Source organism: Vombatus ursinus, unplaced genomic scaffold (genome assembly GCF_900497805.2).
Source record: "Vombatus ursinus unplaced genomic scaffold, bare-nosed wombat genome assembly UNPS02014797.1, whole genome shotgun sequence".
Taxonomy (NCBI): Eukaryota; Metazoa; Chordata; class Mammalia; order Diprotodontia; family Vombatidae; genus Vombatus; species Vombatus ursinus.
In genome coordinates, this window is record NW_020954575.1 from 9,718,258 (window position 1) to 9,736,538 (window position 18,281).

General features: G+C 37.3%; 1 protein-coding gene across 1 annotated transcript in view; it reads right to left on the bottom strand.

Moving 5' to 3' along the window:
* Window positions 1–290: 290 nt before the first annotated feature.
* Window positions 291–18,281, bottom strand: part of STXBP4 (syntaxin binding protein 4) — a 190,790-nt gene continuing 172,799 nt past the window's right edge. The window contains exon 16 of the mRNA XM_027870465.1: window positions 291–821. Coding sequence (XP_027726266.1) covers window positions 707–821 — 115 coding nt within the window. The 3' untranslated portion in view covers window positions 291–706. The remainder of the gene's footprint in view (window positions 822–18,281) is intronic.

The window sequence follows — 18,281 nt, forward strand, 5'->3', positions numbered from 1 at the left end:
AAATTATGCAGAGAGCATGAGTGACATATATATATATATATACATATATATATATATATGTATATACACACACCCTCTACTATCTTAAGTCACTGGGGGTATAGTTATGAAACTAGCTTCTGTAATAGCATTCCTTTATGGAATGTTGTTTTGTGAACTCCTGAGCATTTTCAGATGGACATTTCAAATGCTTCCTCACTTCTGGAGGGCAACCGAAGCAAGCTGAATTACAAATTACAATGAGACATAAATTTAAAGAATTGATGTATTATCAAATAGTGTTTCAATGAAAATGTGAAAACATTCATATGCTTTTCCAATAAGAGATTTAAATAAAAATAATTTTCAGTTATACAGCTTATTTCCAAAGGAAGAAATAATTACTCATACAATTTTTGCAAAGACTGAATTCCTTGCCATTTAGAAAAATCTGAATAGATTATTATTTCTAAAAAATGATTAGCATATCACCAGTGGATTATCCTATAGGTAATTGTTGAAATGAACTGAATACGAAATGTGCATGGGAAACACATGGGATGTTTGGTTTGAACAAACAGGATAAATTCATTATCCCCTATTTCACAACTTCTGCACGTGGCATATGGTTTGTTCCCATTGCATATTAGATGTCAGTTTCACTAGCTCAAGCTGTCTTGAAAATGATGTCACTCCATCCTGTGGCTCTATTCTCTACAATAAACTATCAGCTCTTTTGGTTGGGAGGGTCTCTGGGGCAATCTTCTTCACTCTCCTCCAAGCAGGACAAGTTCAGTGCACTCGTCACAGGGTGGATCCATGATGTGGTCTGTGTCACATGACTGAAGAGATAAAGAGAAAACAATAAGAATTTTCCAGATAATGGTCTTAACTATTCATAGACATGCTGTTAAAAGTGAAGTTGATTCTCCATTGTGGCCTCCCTTTGAAAGGATTTCCAAGTGACATTCCTTACTTGCAAATGTATCAGAGAAAACAAAAATGATAAAATTTATCTAGTGGAATTAAAGAATGTCAAATAGAATAATTTTTTAATTCAGAGTGAAGGGGACTTAACATTGCCAGATCCTCAAATTATGCTAGGAGGTAGTATCTATGAAAACTCTTTGGTATTGCAGACTAGGCAAGAAAGAACAAAGAACAATTTAATATCATTAATTATCTTGGATTTTTTAAAACCAAGGATACCAGGTGTTGGGGTAAGGATGACAAAAGCTTCTGGGCAAAGTAGGAAGCACTTGGGCAGAAATCAGTACATCTTGCACAGAAACCAAAAGCTCCAAATGGATATATGACCTAAATATAAAAAGTCACATAATAATGTGACTACATAGCAATAAATAATAAATAAATTAGATATAAATAAATACATTACAATAAATACATATAAATAATAAATAAATTAGAGGAGAATGGAAGGTGGTTCCTTGCACAACTATGAGAAGGGGGAGAATTCTAAACTAAATGATATATAGAGATGATCTTAGAAAATAAGCTGTAGTACTTTGACTACATGAAATTGAAAAACTTTTGTACAAACATGATGCAGTTGAAATTACAAGTAGACAAGTGGGGAAAAAATCTTTGCAGCATTTATTTCTGGAAAAGCTCTTAAATCAAAGATTTATAGAGAATTGACAGAAATATAAGAACTAAAGTATTCCTTAATAGATAAATGGTCAGTGGATATGAACAGGTAATTCTCAGCTGAAGAAATGGAAGCTACAACAACCACATGAAAGAATGCTCCAAATCTTTAATAATAAAAAGAAATTGGTTAAGAAGGGTAGGAGGGAGTCTTTGGGAAGCCATTGTGATGTGAAATTAAAGTCCATAAGATACTTGAAAAGAAAAAAAAAAAGATATCAAATAGCATAGCAATATCTCTGTGCCCTAACACCTTCTCTTTGTTAGACACCAGTTAATCTAATGCTTCTTAAAATTTACCAAGGCCATACCTTTTTAGTACAAAGATTTTGTTTTTCCAGCAAATCTGACATTTTAAGTTCTGTAGAAAAAGTTACATTTTTTTTCTTGCTCTTTGTGCCACTTCAGAGAGCAAGGATATATAGTTAGATACCTCATGCCATTCTCCTTGTAATAATGACATTTCTATTTTTGCTTTAAGTTTTATGAAAGACTTTCCTCAAAACAGCTCCTTAAGGCAGGCAGTAACAGATGTTATCATCCCCATTTTACAGATGAGAAAACCAAGGCTCTCAGTGAGGTTTTTGAGGGTAAAGGGAATTTGGACATGTGATGATTTTATCAACTGGTGCTTAATAAATACTTGTTGACTTGCATTTAATGGAATTGGGATGTAGCATGAAAGGAGGTGGGAGTGGGAGAGAAAAACACTGACTGGAGTTGGAAGATCTGATTTCCAAACCTGCCTTTGATGGCTACCACCTGTGTGATCTTAGTCAAGTGATTTAAGTTCCCTGGCACCGGTTTCTTCATCTATTAAATGTGGGGGTTGAACTAGATGACCTTTGAAGCTCCTTCACACTCTAGGTCTGTAATTGAATGTCACATTGTAGGGTGCTCACAATAAGCATAAATAAAAAGAAGGTAACTGTCAATTAGGACCTATCATTTGCTGAAGTAGAGAAATTCTATGAAGAACTTGCCGGTATCCTCCAAAGTCAACATATGCCCGGATACTTGGTACTTCATCATGAAGGTGGGAAGAAAGGTTGAAAAGGAAGAAACATGTTGGAAAAGATGGCATGTAACTTTGTAAAAATTAAAGAGTCTGAAGATTTGGAGACGAACAGGAAGTTTTAGGCACACATACCAGAAATACTCTTCAAAAATGAGTTGGAAGGTGCTAGATTTGCATAGTGAACAATGAGATTTAAAAAGAAAACAACAACTATAGCTTAAGAAACAGGAAATGACTTGTTATTAACAGGAAAGTTATTTCCAAATTAGCTGTCTGTATGTAACAATTAGGGGAAAAAATTAACAACAAATTGGAAGAAAATATGAAGATGAAATGACCCTGTATGTAATAACACTTCCAGTCTGACTTACTAAAAAGGCCAATGACTCTCGAAAAAATGAGAAACAGACAAAAGTAAAGACACAATTATAATTTTCTAAAGAAGTTTAATCAGTGTAAAACAGTTGCTACAACAAGGTGGACCAAAGGGCATAGAAACCAATTTGGCCAGCAAACACCTGATCTTGTCAAGTGTTAGACATGGCAGGCAAGGGCAATGCCAAGTGAATAAAAGCAACACTTAGAAAACATTTCAGAAGATAATGGTAGAAAATTATGTGTAGTTACTACCTTACAAAATAGAAAATCAAAGGAAGGGAAACCAAATATAGAGAAAACCTGTGATAAACCCCCATGTAGGATAGAAGAGGAGGAGGGGAAGGAGAAGAAGGAGGAGAAAGAGAAGGAGGAGAAGAAAAAGAAGAGGAAGAGGGAAGAGTAGGAGGAGGAGTGAAGAAGATGGAGGAGGAGGAGGAAAAGAAGAAGAAGAACAACAACAACAACAACAACTACAATAGCAACAGCAACAATGGTGACAGTAGCGGCGCCATCAGCAGGTATTTATATAGCACTTTAAGATTTGCAAAGCAGTTTACAAATGTCACCCTTTTTGATCCTCACAATCCTGAGACTTAGGTGATATTATGTCAATTTTATAGGTGAGGAAACTAAGGCAGACAGAGGCTAAATAACTTGTCCAGTCACATAGCTAGTAAGTGTCTGATGCTGAATTTGAATTCAGGTCTTTCTAACTCCAGATCCAGTGGTCTATCTATGTATCTATCTTTGAACAAGGATAGGAAAAATACCACATTCAGACTCCTATCTCAGAATCTGATGCACTATATATAAGGTGGTGGAAACAACATTTATGAAGATGAAGTTAGGAAGAATGACCAGACTGCAGCTCATTTAAATGCTATCAATGCTGATGATGAAGATAATGATGCCACCCTTTACCCTCTCTTTCTTCTACATCACACTGAGATTCTCCATACTATAGTGTTTTCCCCCCATTCTAAATGGTTGGCTGGGTGTATTACAGAATATGATTTACTAAAGAGGAGGAAAGCCAGGGAGAAATAAGAGTGTGGGAATGGATTCCCAAGGTTACAGCCTAAAGGACCTCATTCCTGCCTTATAAATCCTTGGAAGATGGTAACAGATTTGACCAATAGTGAAGAGAAGCAGCAAACCATTTGGAAGTGCCTCCTAAAATCTGTCATATAGGGCTCTAAAAATATAATCCTACTCAAAGATCTAATTTCTAAAAGTTGTCACTCAATGAAGTTAGTGAAGCTAAGAATTAAGAACCTTGGACTGATTGATTATTAACAGATTAAAAAAAAGTATTCCAAAAGAACACTTGTAGTTTGAATTAGTTTCATTCCCTTTCTCCCCCCTCCCCCCTCCACAATGTTCCCTGGTTAGTTTAAAGGAGATTAACAAAATAAAATAAAACCCTGGGCAACATGGAAGATGAAGAAGAAAGAACTACTTTAGGCTGAGGGGTGAGTGAAGTTGCCTGTTTGCAATTGTAGACTTTTGAAGAATATTGTTATGTCTGAAATGTAAAAGATAAAGCTCTTTTAACCAGTTCTAAAACCGGATGCAGAAAAGTAGTTTACTCCTTGAGGCCATATCCCAAATTCTTTGCTTACGATTGCCTGAATCTATGTGCTGGTCTTCAATATGAGAGCTAAGTGTATGTTCTTTTCTGAATTTATGATCTATTTCTCTGTTTTTAAGGAAATAATGGGAGAGAAACTTGTGGGGAGGAATGCCATCAATACTTTCATAGTGGGTGATCTAGTCAAAGCTGCCCAGGTGTTAAGGGACAACTTGAATGGGCAGAATGTCTTTATAGGGAGGAATTCTAACATTTTTCTTATTGTGACACAGTGAATTATAATTTTATTGATTGTTATCCATGTTGCTAATATCTTTTGAAACTGTTTTAATGAGAAATTAACTTTTTTAGGGAAACTAATGATACTTTAGCCCTTGAGGTCTGAACAGGTTAACCTTTCTTATCAAGCCCTATGAGAAACAGGAAAGCTGCCCCTTTTTTTAATAAATTTTTTTTTTAAATGAAAAATATGTAAATATGTTTAATTTTTTTCTTAGCAAAAAAATCTTTCTAAAAATAACAATGAAAATTTTTATCTCAGTACAAAGTCTACATTACTATTGAAAAAATACCAGCATGAAGAAAAGGTACGTATTGGACAGTAGAAAAATTATTTCAGCGAATCACAATGTCTCAAGTTTACAATGAAAATAAATCTGCAATAAAGATTTATGCCTTTTCTCTTTTCTTTTTTTTTTTTCTATTTTTTATACAAACAGTACTGCACATAACAACAAAATAGTTGAGGTTAGGTTATAGCCTTCAAAAAAACAAGTTCAAGTCTCAAGGAATGGCCACAGGAGGCCTGGAGGACCAGGTGCTTCTCAGAAAGCTGCCTTTTTTTTTTTTAAATGTTGACAAGTATAATAGCTAACACTTATATAGGTTTTTAAAGCTCTCCACGTATCAATTCATTTGATCGTAGCTAGCATTTATATAGTGCTCGTAAAGTTTGCAAACCACTAGACGTAGGTTATCTCTGAGTCTCACAACAACTCTGTGATGTAGGTACCATTTTTATCCCTATTTTAGAGGGGAGGAAACTGAGGCTGAGAGAGGGTAAGTGACTTGCCCAGAGTGGTATCTGAGACGGGTTTTGAACTCAGGTCTTCCTGACTCCAAACCCAGAGCTCTTAGACACTGTGCCATCTATGTTTAACATAAGAGATCTCAGATACCCACATAGTGAAAAAAGGAGATATGTCTTGTTCAAGGTGAGCATTTAAAATGAAAAAGTAAACAAGTTGAATGACATGGCTTTTCTTATTTAAAAGTTTTGTTTTAGATACTTTAATTTTTATTAACAGACTAAAAAAAAGTATTCCAAAAGAACACTTGTAGTTTGAATTAGTTTCATTCCCTTTCTCCCCCCTCCCCCCTCCACAATGTTCCCTGGTTAGTTTAAAGGAGATTAACAAAATAAAATAAAACCCTGGGCAATGTGGAAGATGAAGAAGAAAGAACTACTTTAGCTGAGGGGTGAGTGAAGTTGCCTGTTTGCAATTGTAGACTTTTGAAGAATATTGTTATGTCTGAAATGTAATAACCTTCAATTTTCTGTTCACTCAAATTGATTATTTTTCAAAATGTCAAACACAAAGTCTCTGCTAAGGAGAAAAAGTACATGGATGAAGGGTTCTAAAGAATCTGACTTCACAGATGAGAAAACATCTGTTCAGAGAAGTCACTTGTCTAAGGGCTAATGAATGGGTAGAGCCAGGATTCAAACCCAAGTTTTCTAACTTCAAACCCAGGGTTTTTTTCCTATGATAACAGAGGGCCTTTTGGAGGGAGTATTAGGACTTTACTGTGCTGGACCCTGGGGCTGCACATACTGGTAGCATGCATACTCTTTTCTTAAGGAACTTACAATCTAATTGGAGAGACCTGTACACAGATGACTGTAATGCAAAAGGGGGAAATAAACAGGAGAAGTCCAGGGAAAGTATAAAGAGAAATCTGAGGAAAAGTTTGAAATTTATGCATGAAAGTTCTTCACCTACTAGATGGTTATGCACATTGAAGCACTGATTATTTGAGTGGGTGGATGGGTGGGCAAACCAACCCCTATTGTATAGGATTCTGCTATCACATTTCAGTTCTACGAAAGTATTATGGCTGAAGAGCTTTGACATAATCAATGTGATAAGATAATGCCAGATTTACTGGTCTAGAGAACATTCTAGTATTAGAAATATATCCTCTTTGATTTGTATGTTTGGTAGGTCAGCTGAAAAGAGAGAGTTCAAGTCAGTCCCTTTGACCCTACTTAATTAATAAAGCCTCCATGGCTCATAAAGCAAAATGTTACCACTTAGTGTAAAAAATTTAGAGCCCTAAAAAGAAACGAGGCATCCTATAAAATATGAAAGTCTCTGACTTGAACATATACTACCCTCCTCCCTCCCCCCTTCCCTCCATTGTTCCTGTGTGGAGAAATCCATATGACCTCATTTCGGGAGTAATCAGCTGTGGTTCAGAGATGTATCTGAAAACCTACATAGCTTTAAACTTCCTTTCTCTGAATGATTGCCATGTCAGCTGTCAGTGACACTTGATCTGCAAAGAGGTCAGTGTTTTCTTTTTCCTTTATAATATTAGCAAATTGTAAGACAAATTTTATAGCTTACCCAAACACAGGAGGAGAGCGCATTTTATTTTATTGGCAAAGAAATGCAAGTGAATTATTTAAATGCCATTATAATTACTCTCCTTATGGTTTGTACTTCCCAGCATGCAAAATGCTTTCTTTCAAAATCAAAATTTAGGACAACCTCTGTTAAAGAGACAAAAAAGGGGTTATAAAGATAAATAATTTCTGGTTCTGCAGAAGCTTATTCTCACAGTCTCTTTCAACTATAAATGAGGCTCTTTATATATATCATATTTTCCATTGGGAATGCCATTATTTGTATAATACTACGTATATGTATACATATACACATATATTTATTTGTTTGCAAATGTATATTATTTTGTCAACTTTAATGGAGAACTGCAGAGCTTCATTTTAATGATCCTTCCATCTCACAAGATCATAGATTTAAAGCTGAAAGAGACTTGAGAAGTTATCTAGTCTTATATATATATCTATATCTATATATCTATATATATATAATCTGTTTATACACAGATGTTTGCCTGGTGTCTCCTCCAGTAGACTGTGAGCTTCTTGAGAGCAGGGACTGCTTTTTGCCTTTCTTTGTATTCCCAGTGCTCATCACAATGCTAGGCTAGGTGCTTAATAAATGTTTACTGAGTTTAATTCTCTCATTTTACAGGTGAGGAAACTGAAATCCTCAAGATAGGTCAAATGACTTGCCCAGGGCTACACTGACATTTAGTAATAAATTAGCAAGTCAATAAGCATTTATTAAGTACCTACTATGAGCTAGGTACTGTGTTAAATTCGAGGGATAAAAGAAAGGCAAAAAACAGTCCGAGCTCTCAAGGAGCTCAGAGTCTAACAGGGAAGAGCCAGGATTTGAACCCCAGTCTTCAGCTTTCAAATTTAGTAATCTCCCACTATATAACACAGTGTGTCTGTCATAAAATAGTAGATGAGATAAATGAATGGGGAAAATGACTAGCTTGAGGTAGTAGCAGCAGCAGCAGCAGCAGCACTAATAGTAGTAGCTAGCATTTATATAGAGCTTAATATGTGGTAAGCACCATGCTTAGTGTTTTACAAACATGATCTCATTTGATCTTTACAACAATCTTGTGTTGTTCAGTTGTTTCAGTCATGTCCAACTCTTTGTGACACCATTTGGGGTTTTCTTGGCAAAGATACTGGAGTGGTTTATCATTTGCTTCTCTAATCCATTTTATAGATAAGGAATCTTCCTGATTCTAAGCCCAGTGCTCTATCCACTGTGCAAACCCACCTGCTCCAGGTGATTAGGTGGCACAGTAGGAATGCCGAGTCTGAAGTCAAGCAAACTCATTTTCCTGAGTCCAAATCTGGCCTCAGACACTTATCTTTGCCAAGAAAACCCCAAACGGGATCATGAAGAGTTGGACATGACTGAAACGACCTAACAACAAAAACATTGAATTTATTTATCTTTAAGCATGTTGTATTCCCTTTCCTTCACCCCCAGTAGAATGTCACCTTCTTGATGGTGGTCACTATTCAATTTTTTTCAGTCTTTCTATCTTCACTGCTGAACACATTGTCTTATGTCCTGCCTAATTTAGGAAGAATGAACAAATACTGGGCTCAATTGTTGGAACTCATGAAATAGTCCTGGGCTTAGAATCTGAAGGACAAATACTGATCCCCATTTTGCCTAGAATGGTAGTTATACAACCATGGTCAAGTTATTTAATCTGAGCCTTAGTTTCCTCATTTGGAAAATGGATATAATAATGCCTGAAGCACCCTTGGGGTTGGCAATGGAGATCCAATGGAATAATATTCAGAAAGTGTCTTAAAAGCCTTAAACTTATCCATAAATATCAGCAATCATCAACATAACAGAATGAATAGTTCATACTGGAGGGTCTGTTTAGCTAAAAATTTAGCAAAATTCTAATTGGCAATTTGTATGGCACCATCAAAATCTGAAGGTTTTCTGGTCAAATTTTATCTTCAACATGTATCATATAATGTGTATCTTACCAGAATAAGTGAACGTATGGAATGTGATCTATCATTAACAAAAATACAACAAAACAAAACAAAAACCTTTTTGACTTAGGTTTTTCTTCTTTTAAAGAAAAAAACTACAAGTTTCTACAAGTTAAAAAAATCTACAAGCTTCAGAAATCTAATCTACTGAGGTACAGGGTCACAGGACTGGGAGAGTTAGAGACGGAAAGGACTTTAAAGAGTATTTAGAGCAGAGGTTCTTAACTTCTTTGTGTCATAGATCTCTGTGGAATTCTGGTGAAGTGTAAGGATCCCTTCTCAGAATGTTTTTCAATGCATAAAATAAAATGCATAGGAATACAAAGGGAACCAATTATATCAAAATAAATATTTCAAAATATTTATGGAAAAAAAAACACAAGTTCACAACCCTAAGTTAAGACCCCTTCATTTAGACCGATCCTTTGATTTTATAGGTGAGGACACTGAGGCTTAGGGTGAGGAATCTTTGTCCAAGGTCACATGGGTAATGAAGTAACAAGGGTGGGATGGGGATGTGATGGTCTTGCTGGTAAGAGAAAATCATTAAGAGGCAGTTGACCAGAGTGCTGAATCTGCTGTCTAGAAGACCTGAGTTCAACTAAAACCCTTGGTAACTAGCTGTGTGACCTTGGGCAAGTTACTTAACCTCTGTCTGCCTCAGTTGCCACATCTATAAAAATATCATCTACCTCTAAGGGTGTTTGTTTGTTAGGATCAAATGAGATACTATTTTTTTAGAGTGCTTTGCAAAGCTTAAAGCACTATGTAAATCCTAGCTATTAAAGAACAGGAAGCTCTAACTGTTGGATAGAACAATTAGCTGGACAGATTGTATTTATGTATATAATTAAGACGTAATTGTGCACATGTAGACAATGCATGCATAATTTACTTTTACATTTACATATCCAGATATTATATATGCCTATATGTAACACATATGTAAAGATAGATTGATTGACAGATAGATACGGACTGTGGCCTAATCATAATAGGGAACTATGGTGCGCAAACTGCCTCTACCAATGTAGGCTGGCACCTTTTGTACAACTTGTAGCCTCAGATTACTGCCTAAGGCACTGAGACGTTGTGACTTGCCTGGCATCACAGAGCTGGCAATGTTTAAGAGGAAGGCCTTGAACCCGGGTCTTGGCTCCAAGGCCAGGTCTCAATGTCCAAAACCACAGCTGCCTCGCATAATACATAGATGGCTATTTTAAGTAGCTGCTCTAGAAAAGCATGGGTGAGGGCAAAGTCATTTTTATAATATCATGTTGTCTTCTTATAGAATTGGGATTTAGAGGAAGGCATACAATCCCCAAGGACGAGATGATTTTTCTTGAACTGTGAACGATTTTAAGCCATTATTTAAGAAACATGAAATCACCAAATCCAATCTAAGCGACATACATGGGGAGCAATGAATCTCCCTTGAGGGATGCAGAGAGAGGCTCTGATACTGATTTTCTCATTCCCACTGATATCGGAAAAGACTGGTGATGAAGAGAGTTGGGTGAGGGTTTATTTAAGAAGAAGAAATAAAGGTCAGTGCCCCTGTGCAGTAGCAGGACAGATTCTTGAAACAGGCTAGGGAGATGTGAGAGTGATAGCATCAGTACCAGACAATACATCTTGATAAATGCTGTGAGCAGGTAAGGTGCCAGGGAGGCAAATGAGTCCTAAATGTCTAGTGAAATAAAAATATAAATCCAAGAAGGCAATGAGGTTCCAAAATATTTCACCCAATACTGCCTTTCCTTCTGCACAAAGTGCAAAGAAATATGTGCCATGCTTAAGTTCTACCTGTCAGAGGAGAGATATTTGGATATGGATGTTTTATTCATTTAAGTGGGCTTCGCTATATCACATGGAACCCAAGCCAGCTGGCTTGCTTCTTTTAAATGATGATTTCTCAGGCAGTACTTCATATTCTTCCACCCCTTCATAGATATTTATAGAAAATTCAGAGCAAGCTGTCTCAGGCTCAAGAGGCTATGCACAGCCTTTCTGCTCACAGTGCTGGCATTACTGGGCCCTTTACTGGTCTGGGGCTCAGGGTTGGCTGCTGATTCTGGCCAGTGATTTTAACTTAAAATTCTGGGAATACATGCACATAGAAGTATTCACATCAACATCAGATCAACACATGGCCATACTGTAATACAGTTTTAAAAGGACCAATATGGATGGGAGGGAGTGGTGGTACATTTCTGAAATCCCAGATACTAGGGAGGCAGAGGCTGGTACATCACTTAAGCTTAAGAATTCTGAGCTGTAGTGGGGCTAAAGCTGAATGGGTGTCCACAATAAGCACCAATAGGGTGAGCCTCTGGGAGTGGGGGAAGAGGATGATGCCCCAGGCTGTCTAAGGAGGGAGAACTTGCCCAGGTTGTAAATAGAGCAGGTCAAAGCTCCTGTATTGAGATCTAACGGTAACATTTCTAGTTTGGGAGAGACTGGAAGACTCTCTCTAAAAAAAACAAAAAACAAAACAACAAAAACAATAAAAAACCCCAATATCTATGTTTTGAATTAACTTCAATTACAAAATAGATGATTTCAGCTCTGAAATCCAAACTACAAGTTTTTAACAACACCTGGATCATAGATGGAGATTTATGTTCTGATCATATTCAGGATACTTTACAGTTATTGGCTTTAAGGAAAGCTATTAAACATACTCATTATCCTTTCCCCCAAGTCTTTGCTTTCTTATTTCAGTCCCCTCTTTTTAAATTATTAAATGGAGATGGAGTCCCATCTTCTTTTTAATTATTAAATTTACTTCTCTGGAATTCTTAGACAAATGCAACAGTTGACCCAGACTCTGCAAACATCAGCATGGTTGTTTAGTGAGGATGACTGGCTTCCCTGTTAGCCCATGAAGGTTCCCTTAAACCTTATTAGTGTAACAGTGGACACTTTCTAGCTAATCAAAAATGGATCAAGACCGAAGAATAAATTAGGCCTTCAAAGCAGAGCTCTTGACAGACTCTATTAAAGTGCAACAAAATTGCTGAGACTTCAAGAAAAGGAAAAGGTAGATTAGTTACTTCCTATCCACAAACAGCATTTTCTCTGCTTTCTGGTTAGGTTAGATAGCAGGCAGGAGAGGCAACAATTGCAAGACAAAGTTGGAACATCAGAAATTTTAGTATTTAACTTAAATTCCTCTTTTACAAAGTACCAGCTACACAGAACAAACCTATTATTTTATTTGATTGCAAGATCACAGGCTTTAAGAACTGGAAAGCATCTTTGGTTTTATTTAGTCCAACACCCTCATTTTACAGAGGAGGAAACTGAGGTCTAGAGAAATTAAATAGACTTATCAGCCCTAAATCAGGGTAATAAATGAGTTCCAAATTTCATGCTTTTCCCCACTGTAGTCTTTTAATCATGCCCTCTTGTTTCCTCCTGGTCATCACTCAGTCTTTTTTTTTCCCTGTCACAGTATTTCTATTCTTCATGAAGACTGATCCATTTACTTGCCCTGCTGATTTGATTCTCTCCCACCTTCTCCAGGACTTAGTTCCAGCAATTATTCCCTCTCTTTTAGGAGTGTTCATTACTCCCTTTTCAATAGCTTCCCCTCCACCCCTCCCAATTGAGCTATTAGTGTGTTCAGATCTCTTTCATCCTAAATAAGCCTTCTACTGACCCTTCCAATCCATCTTTCTCCTCTCACAGCTAAACTTCCTGAAAGAGTTGCCAACACTTAGAGTCTTTATTTCTTCACTACCCACTCTCTCATCTTCTTGCCATCTGCCTTCTTGTCCCCGCCAATGTTCCATTATCAGCCTAATCACCAAATCCAATGGCTTTCTTCTTCTCTGTAGCATTTGACACTAATGACTGCCCTTCCTACTGGATTCTTTCTTCTCCAGAAGACCTAGGCTTAAATTCTGCTTCTGATGTTAACTACTTAGGTAACCTGAGCTAAGACATTTAACTTCTCTAGGCCTCAATTTCCTCATCTGGAAAATAAGGGGGTTGGGCTAGATGATCTCTGAAGCACCTCCTAGCTCTGGACCTAAAATCCTATTATTGGCTTCAGAAATCTGGTTCATCTCCTACCTCTTTAATTCTTTTCCCTCTGTTTCCTTTACTGGTCCTTTGCTTCTATTGGATGGCTTTGGTCCCCTAACCTTTATCCCCCATATAATCTCTTCCAATCCCATAGCTTGCACTGTAATTTCTATATAGTTGGAAGAGGCTTCCAAATCTCTATCTCCAGCCCTCATCTCTCTTCTGAGCTCCAGGGCTGCATGCCAAATTGCCCATAGACCATTTTTATGAGACTGTCCATCAGCATTTCAAAGTCAATACGCCCCCAAATAGAATTGTGTTTCTTCCTTTTTCCTCCTAATTTGACTCTTTCTGACTGCTGTGTTCCTACTTACCCTCTCTTTCATGTTCTTAACCTTGAAGTTGGGTTTGACTCCTCTCTCGCCAATCCTTCCCCATTCCACCCCCTTAACATCCCTTTCGTGTTTCCCTTCCTTTTTATTTCCACTGCCACCATGTTGGTATAGAACCTAATAAACATCCTCTTGTACCACTACAATAGCCTCTGAAGAAGGAGCCTCTCTCCTTACTCCAATCCATCCTCTATTCCTTTGTCAGGTTAATCTATAAGCAAAGACCTGGTCAAGCCACTCCTTTGATCAAAAACCTCCAGTGGTTCCTTCCTGCCTGCTAATAAAAGTTTAAATTCCTATGTTTGGCATTTAAAGCCCTTCATAATCTGATACTGCCCCCATCCTCCCAGGCTTATTTCATGTTTTTGCTCCCCACACATTCTACTTTCCAGATAACTGAGCAATTCTCTGTCCCTCAAACACATCTTGTGCTGCCTCACTTCTCTCTATTTGCTTATCATATTCCCGATGTCTACAGCTAATATATCCTCTCTTTCACTACATACTTACCCATTCTTTATAAGCCTATACAAATGACATCTTTTTGATAAAGCCCTTTTTGTCCCTGTGTTGGTAATGCCCTTCCCCCTCAAACGTCGCTAAGCCTTGTGTTTCCCTAAAGAGCGAATCATATATTATCTGGTATCAGATATGTGTCAAAACCTCTGCCTTGAATGGAAGCTCCATGAGGGCAGAATCTGTCTTAAATAAACTTTGCCTTCCTCTCCATATGCAACACATTGCTCTGTGCATAGGTGCCGCTCACTTTACTTGTTTATTGAAAAATCAGTTGTGTACTTAATTTAATTTTAGAAGTAATTATCTGAGCTATTGAGTACTTTGTCGCCATGGAATGGCTAGGAATCTATTGTGGCAGTCGCCCAAATTCATATATATCAAAATCTTCCATCAGGCTGGCAACCTAAATGTATTACTATCCATACTTGGCAGATCTTAATTTTTTTTTCATAAATGAATATTATTTTGAAAACAATTTAGTCACATTATATAACTCAGAGGTAGAGTATACAAACTTTTAACTAAGGTGGAATGAATGATACTAGTAGGTTACCTTAAATGTGTAGCAGTCTGCAGATTTAAGGTTTTTCACAGGGAAGATAAGAAGTTGGGTGTGGGAAAGTCAGATAAATCAGATAATTTCATTACAGTATCTTCAGGCTATCCTACAGTTTTCATTAAACTTAAGAGAACAGCAACTCTTTATTTGTAGAGAAAGTTAAAAAAAAATTCAGGGAGTATGGGCAAAAATAACCATGCACTTTCATTAATGATATATAATAGGAGCTTCTACATTATAAACATTATCATCAAGTCCATAAAGTGTTTCCCTGCTTGCCTTGGAAGTCAAAGCAAGCCGATTCTTCTACGCAGTATTAATAGATGCATAATGGAAATGTGGCTTGATGAGAACATATAATGACGAATACATGACTCTGGACATTCTGGGGACAGCAATGACAGTGAGGCTCATCCCATTGCCTGAGGCCTGCCTTTCACCAGAAATAACAATTCAATTTCTGCAAAGACAGTGACAGATGCCACTTTCAGGGATGGGACTGCATGGATGGAGCCCATTATCTTGCTCAGTGTTCGGGCAGTGTAATTTCAGGCACCTTTCCTTTTTAATTAGAGGTTGGAGAGATACTGACCTAAGGAGTTTATTATTTACTATTCCTTGCCTCCAAAAGTCCATGTCAATAATGAAAGAGCCAATTATTTACATTCCCTGACAATCTAAGCTTCTTCCCCATCCCCTTGATATCTCATACTAATCAAAGATTTTTTTCTGAAAGTTTAAGACAGGGGCATTTTCACATATTAACACTTAGAATCACAGAAGTTCAGTTGGAAGGGACCTTACTCAGGGGATAATATAATCTAGTTCAGTGGTTCTCATACTTTTGGGTCTCAGGACCTCTTTACAACATTAAAAATTATTGAGGATTGTAGTTAAGCACCAAGAAGAAAGCAAAGGGGGCAGCTAGGTGGCACAGTGGCTGGCACACTGGCTCTGGAGTCAGGAGGACCTAAGTTCAAATCTGGCCTCAGACACTTACTAGCTGTGTGATCCTGGGCAAGTCACTTTACCCCAATTGCCTCAAAAAAAAAAAAAGTAAAATAAAAATTAAAAAAAAAAGAAGAAAGCAAAGAAGGTCCTGTTTTGGTAAATGCCAGAAATTCTACAAACTAAAGCCCAAGTACCATGCTCATAGGGAAGCCTCTCAAGCCCTCATTCTAGATCTATTTACTCTTACCTTACAAAAAAATTAGTAAATTTAGTTACATAGTTTTTTTACTATGCCTCAGTGTACCTTTGTATTTCCCTCGGTGACCTGCAAAGTTTACTCACTGTACACAGCAAGTACTTCAAAAAAATATTTGTTGAATAGCTGGTTGAATGGTTGAAATGACTTTTAGAGGCAGGCACACTAATAGCTTCCTTTCCTACAAATTTGGCTCAGAGGCAAATAGTCTTTTAGTATGTCAGTAGCCCTTAAAGACCTCACTATGTAAGAGTGTGGTGTAATACTTGATGTTCATAAGGATGGCATACTTTTGTCAAGAACAAATTAAATTATGTTAATCATGCTGTTAAGAAAACATACACTACTGTGATACATGTGAGAAGAATTTCCATCAAAATGATTAAATTAGGAAATCTTTGGTGCTAAATGGGGTACAGAAGTAAGTTTCAATTATCTAGAAAATTCACATATATGGAAAGCTTCATTTCCCAATGATGCTGGACAACTGAGATGTCACTGTATATTAAGATTTTCCCACCTTGCCTATTTTACCTTTCTGGTCTCTAGGAGGTGACTGCCTATTCTCAGAACAAAGTTTTTATGCTACTGTTAAATGTAGGGCAAGTTGCCCATGTCTGTGTATCCAAAGCACCTGGCACACAAGAGGTACTTAATAAATGCTTATTGATTGAAAAACATTTCAATCAATTATTAAGCATTTATTAAGTACCTCTTGTGTGCCAGGATGCACACATGCACGTGGATACATAAATAAATCTTTCAATTCAATTATCAATTTCAATTTCAATTATCACAGATATTTATCATGGGCCTGCCACATACAAAACACTGGAAAGAACACAAAGACAAACCAATGCTGGCTGTGTTCAGAAGGAACTTGCTCTGTCTTGGTTATGAAAAGACAGTTCTAAAATACTGTCAATATTCCTATAAAACACAAGGTTTCAGACAAATAAAAACATTTGAATACATTTTTTTTTCTGCCGCTTCCATAGTGAAACATATATTTATTGGGCTAAGGCCTGAATAGTGGTTAAGAATATGAAGCAGTGGGACAGCTAGGTGAATAGAGCTCTGGCCTTGAAGTCAGGAGGACCTGAGTTCAAATCCGGCCTCAGACACATGACACTTACTAGCTGTGTCACCCTGGGCAAGTCACTTAACCCCAATTGCCTCACCAAAAGGCAAAAAAAAAAAAAAAAAAGAATATGAAGCAGTTAGGTGGTGCAGTAGATAGAATACTGGACTTGGTGGAGTCAGGAAAACCTGAGTTCAAATCCCACCTCAGATACTTATTAGCTGTATGACCCTTCACAAGTCACTCAATCTGTGTTTGCCTCAGTCTCTTCATCTGTGAAATGGGGCTAGTGAATAGCACCTACCTCACAAGGGTATTGCGAGGATGTAAAGAGCTTCCCAAATCTAAGAGTATTTTACCAATGCTAGTTCATATTAACTCTATAGCTATCACTCTCTGAAGAGGCATGATGATGTAAGAATGTAGAAGAAGCTGGCAAGAATTGCATATGGTAGTAACTATACTGCTGGTCCTTAAGCTCAAAAAAGTTTCCTTCTTCCCTACATGATGCATATGGTGTGTCCCTGCTTAGTAACCTTTTGCTAACCCTCTTGGAAGGTTTTGTAGGTGGGAGAAGGAAAAAGCAAAACATTTTGGCAGACTTCCCCCTGTAATGCTTTGCTCCTCGTCCTTCCTTAAATAATTGTTAACTAAAGGCATTTTATTGTCAGTCTTTCTACGGTGCTTATAATTCTGGTATCTGTCACCATGTTGTTTGCGAAGTGTGTTTTCTTGCATGGTTGTGAGCCATGAACATGACAGTTTTTGAAGAATTGCAAATGAGCATCACAGAGATGGAGTCCAGAAGGGATAATAGAGAGGTGCATGCAGTCTATGACAAACATAGCTCATTTGTACTGAGCTGCTTGTATGCTGTCTCCCTCGTGAGCTATTTGAGGGCAGGACCATGTTTCTGCCCTTCTTTGTACCCTCAGTGCTTAGCACAGTGCCTGGCTCATAGTGGGTACTAAATAAAAATGTATTGACTGGTTGTTTAAAGACTGTAACAAAAGAGAAAGTGTGAAGAGAAACTAGAGTGAGGGATATCACTAGGGACATGTATAATCCAAAAATAAGATCAGAGGGTCACATGGGGAGGGGGAGGGATAACAGGTAGACAGCCTGAGTGTGCCGCAAATATCCTCAAAATGTCATGACAGCAAGGAAGTTTCTCAACATGTTAGATGGACTGCTTATAGGACACAGACAAGATTTGCATTGCAT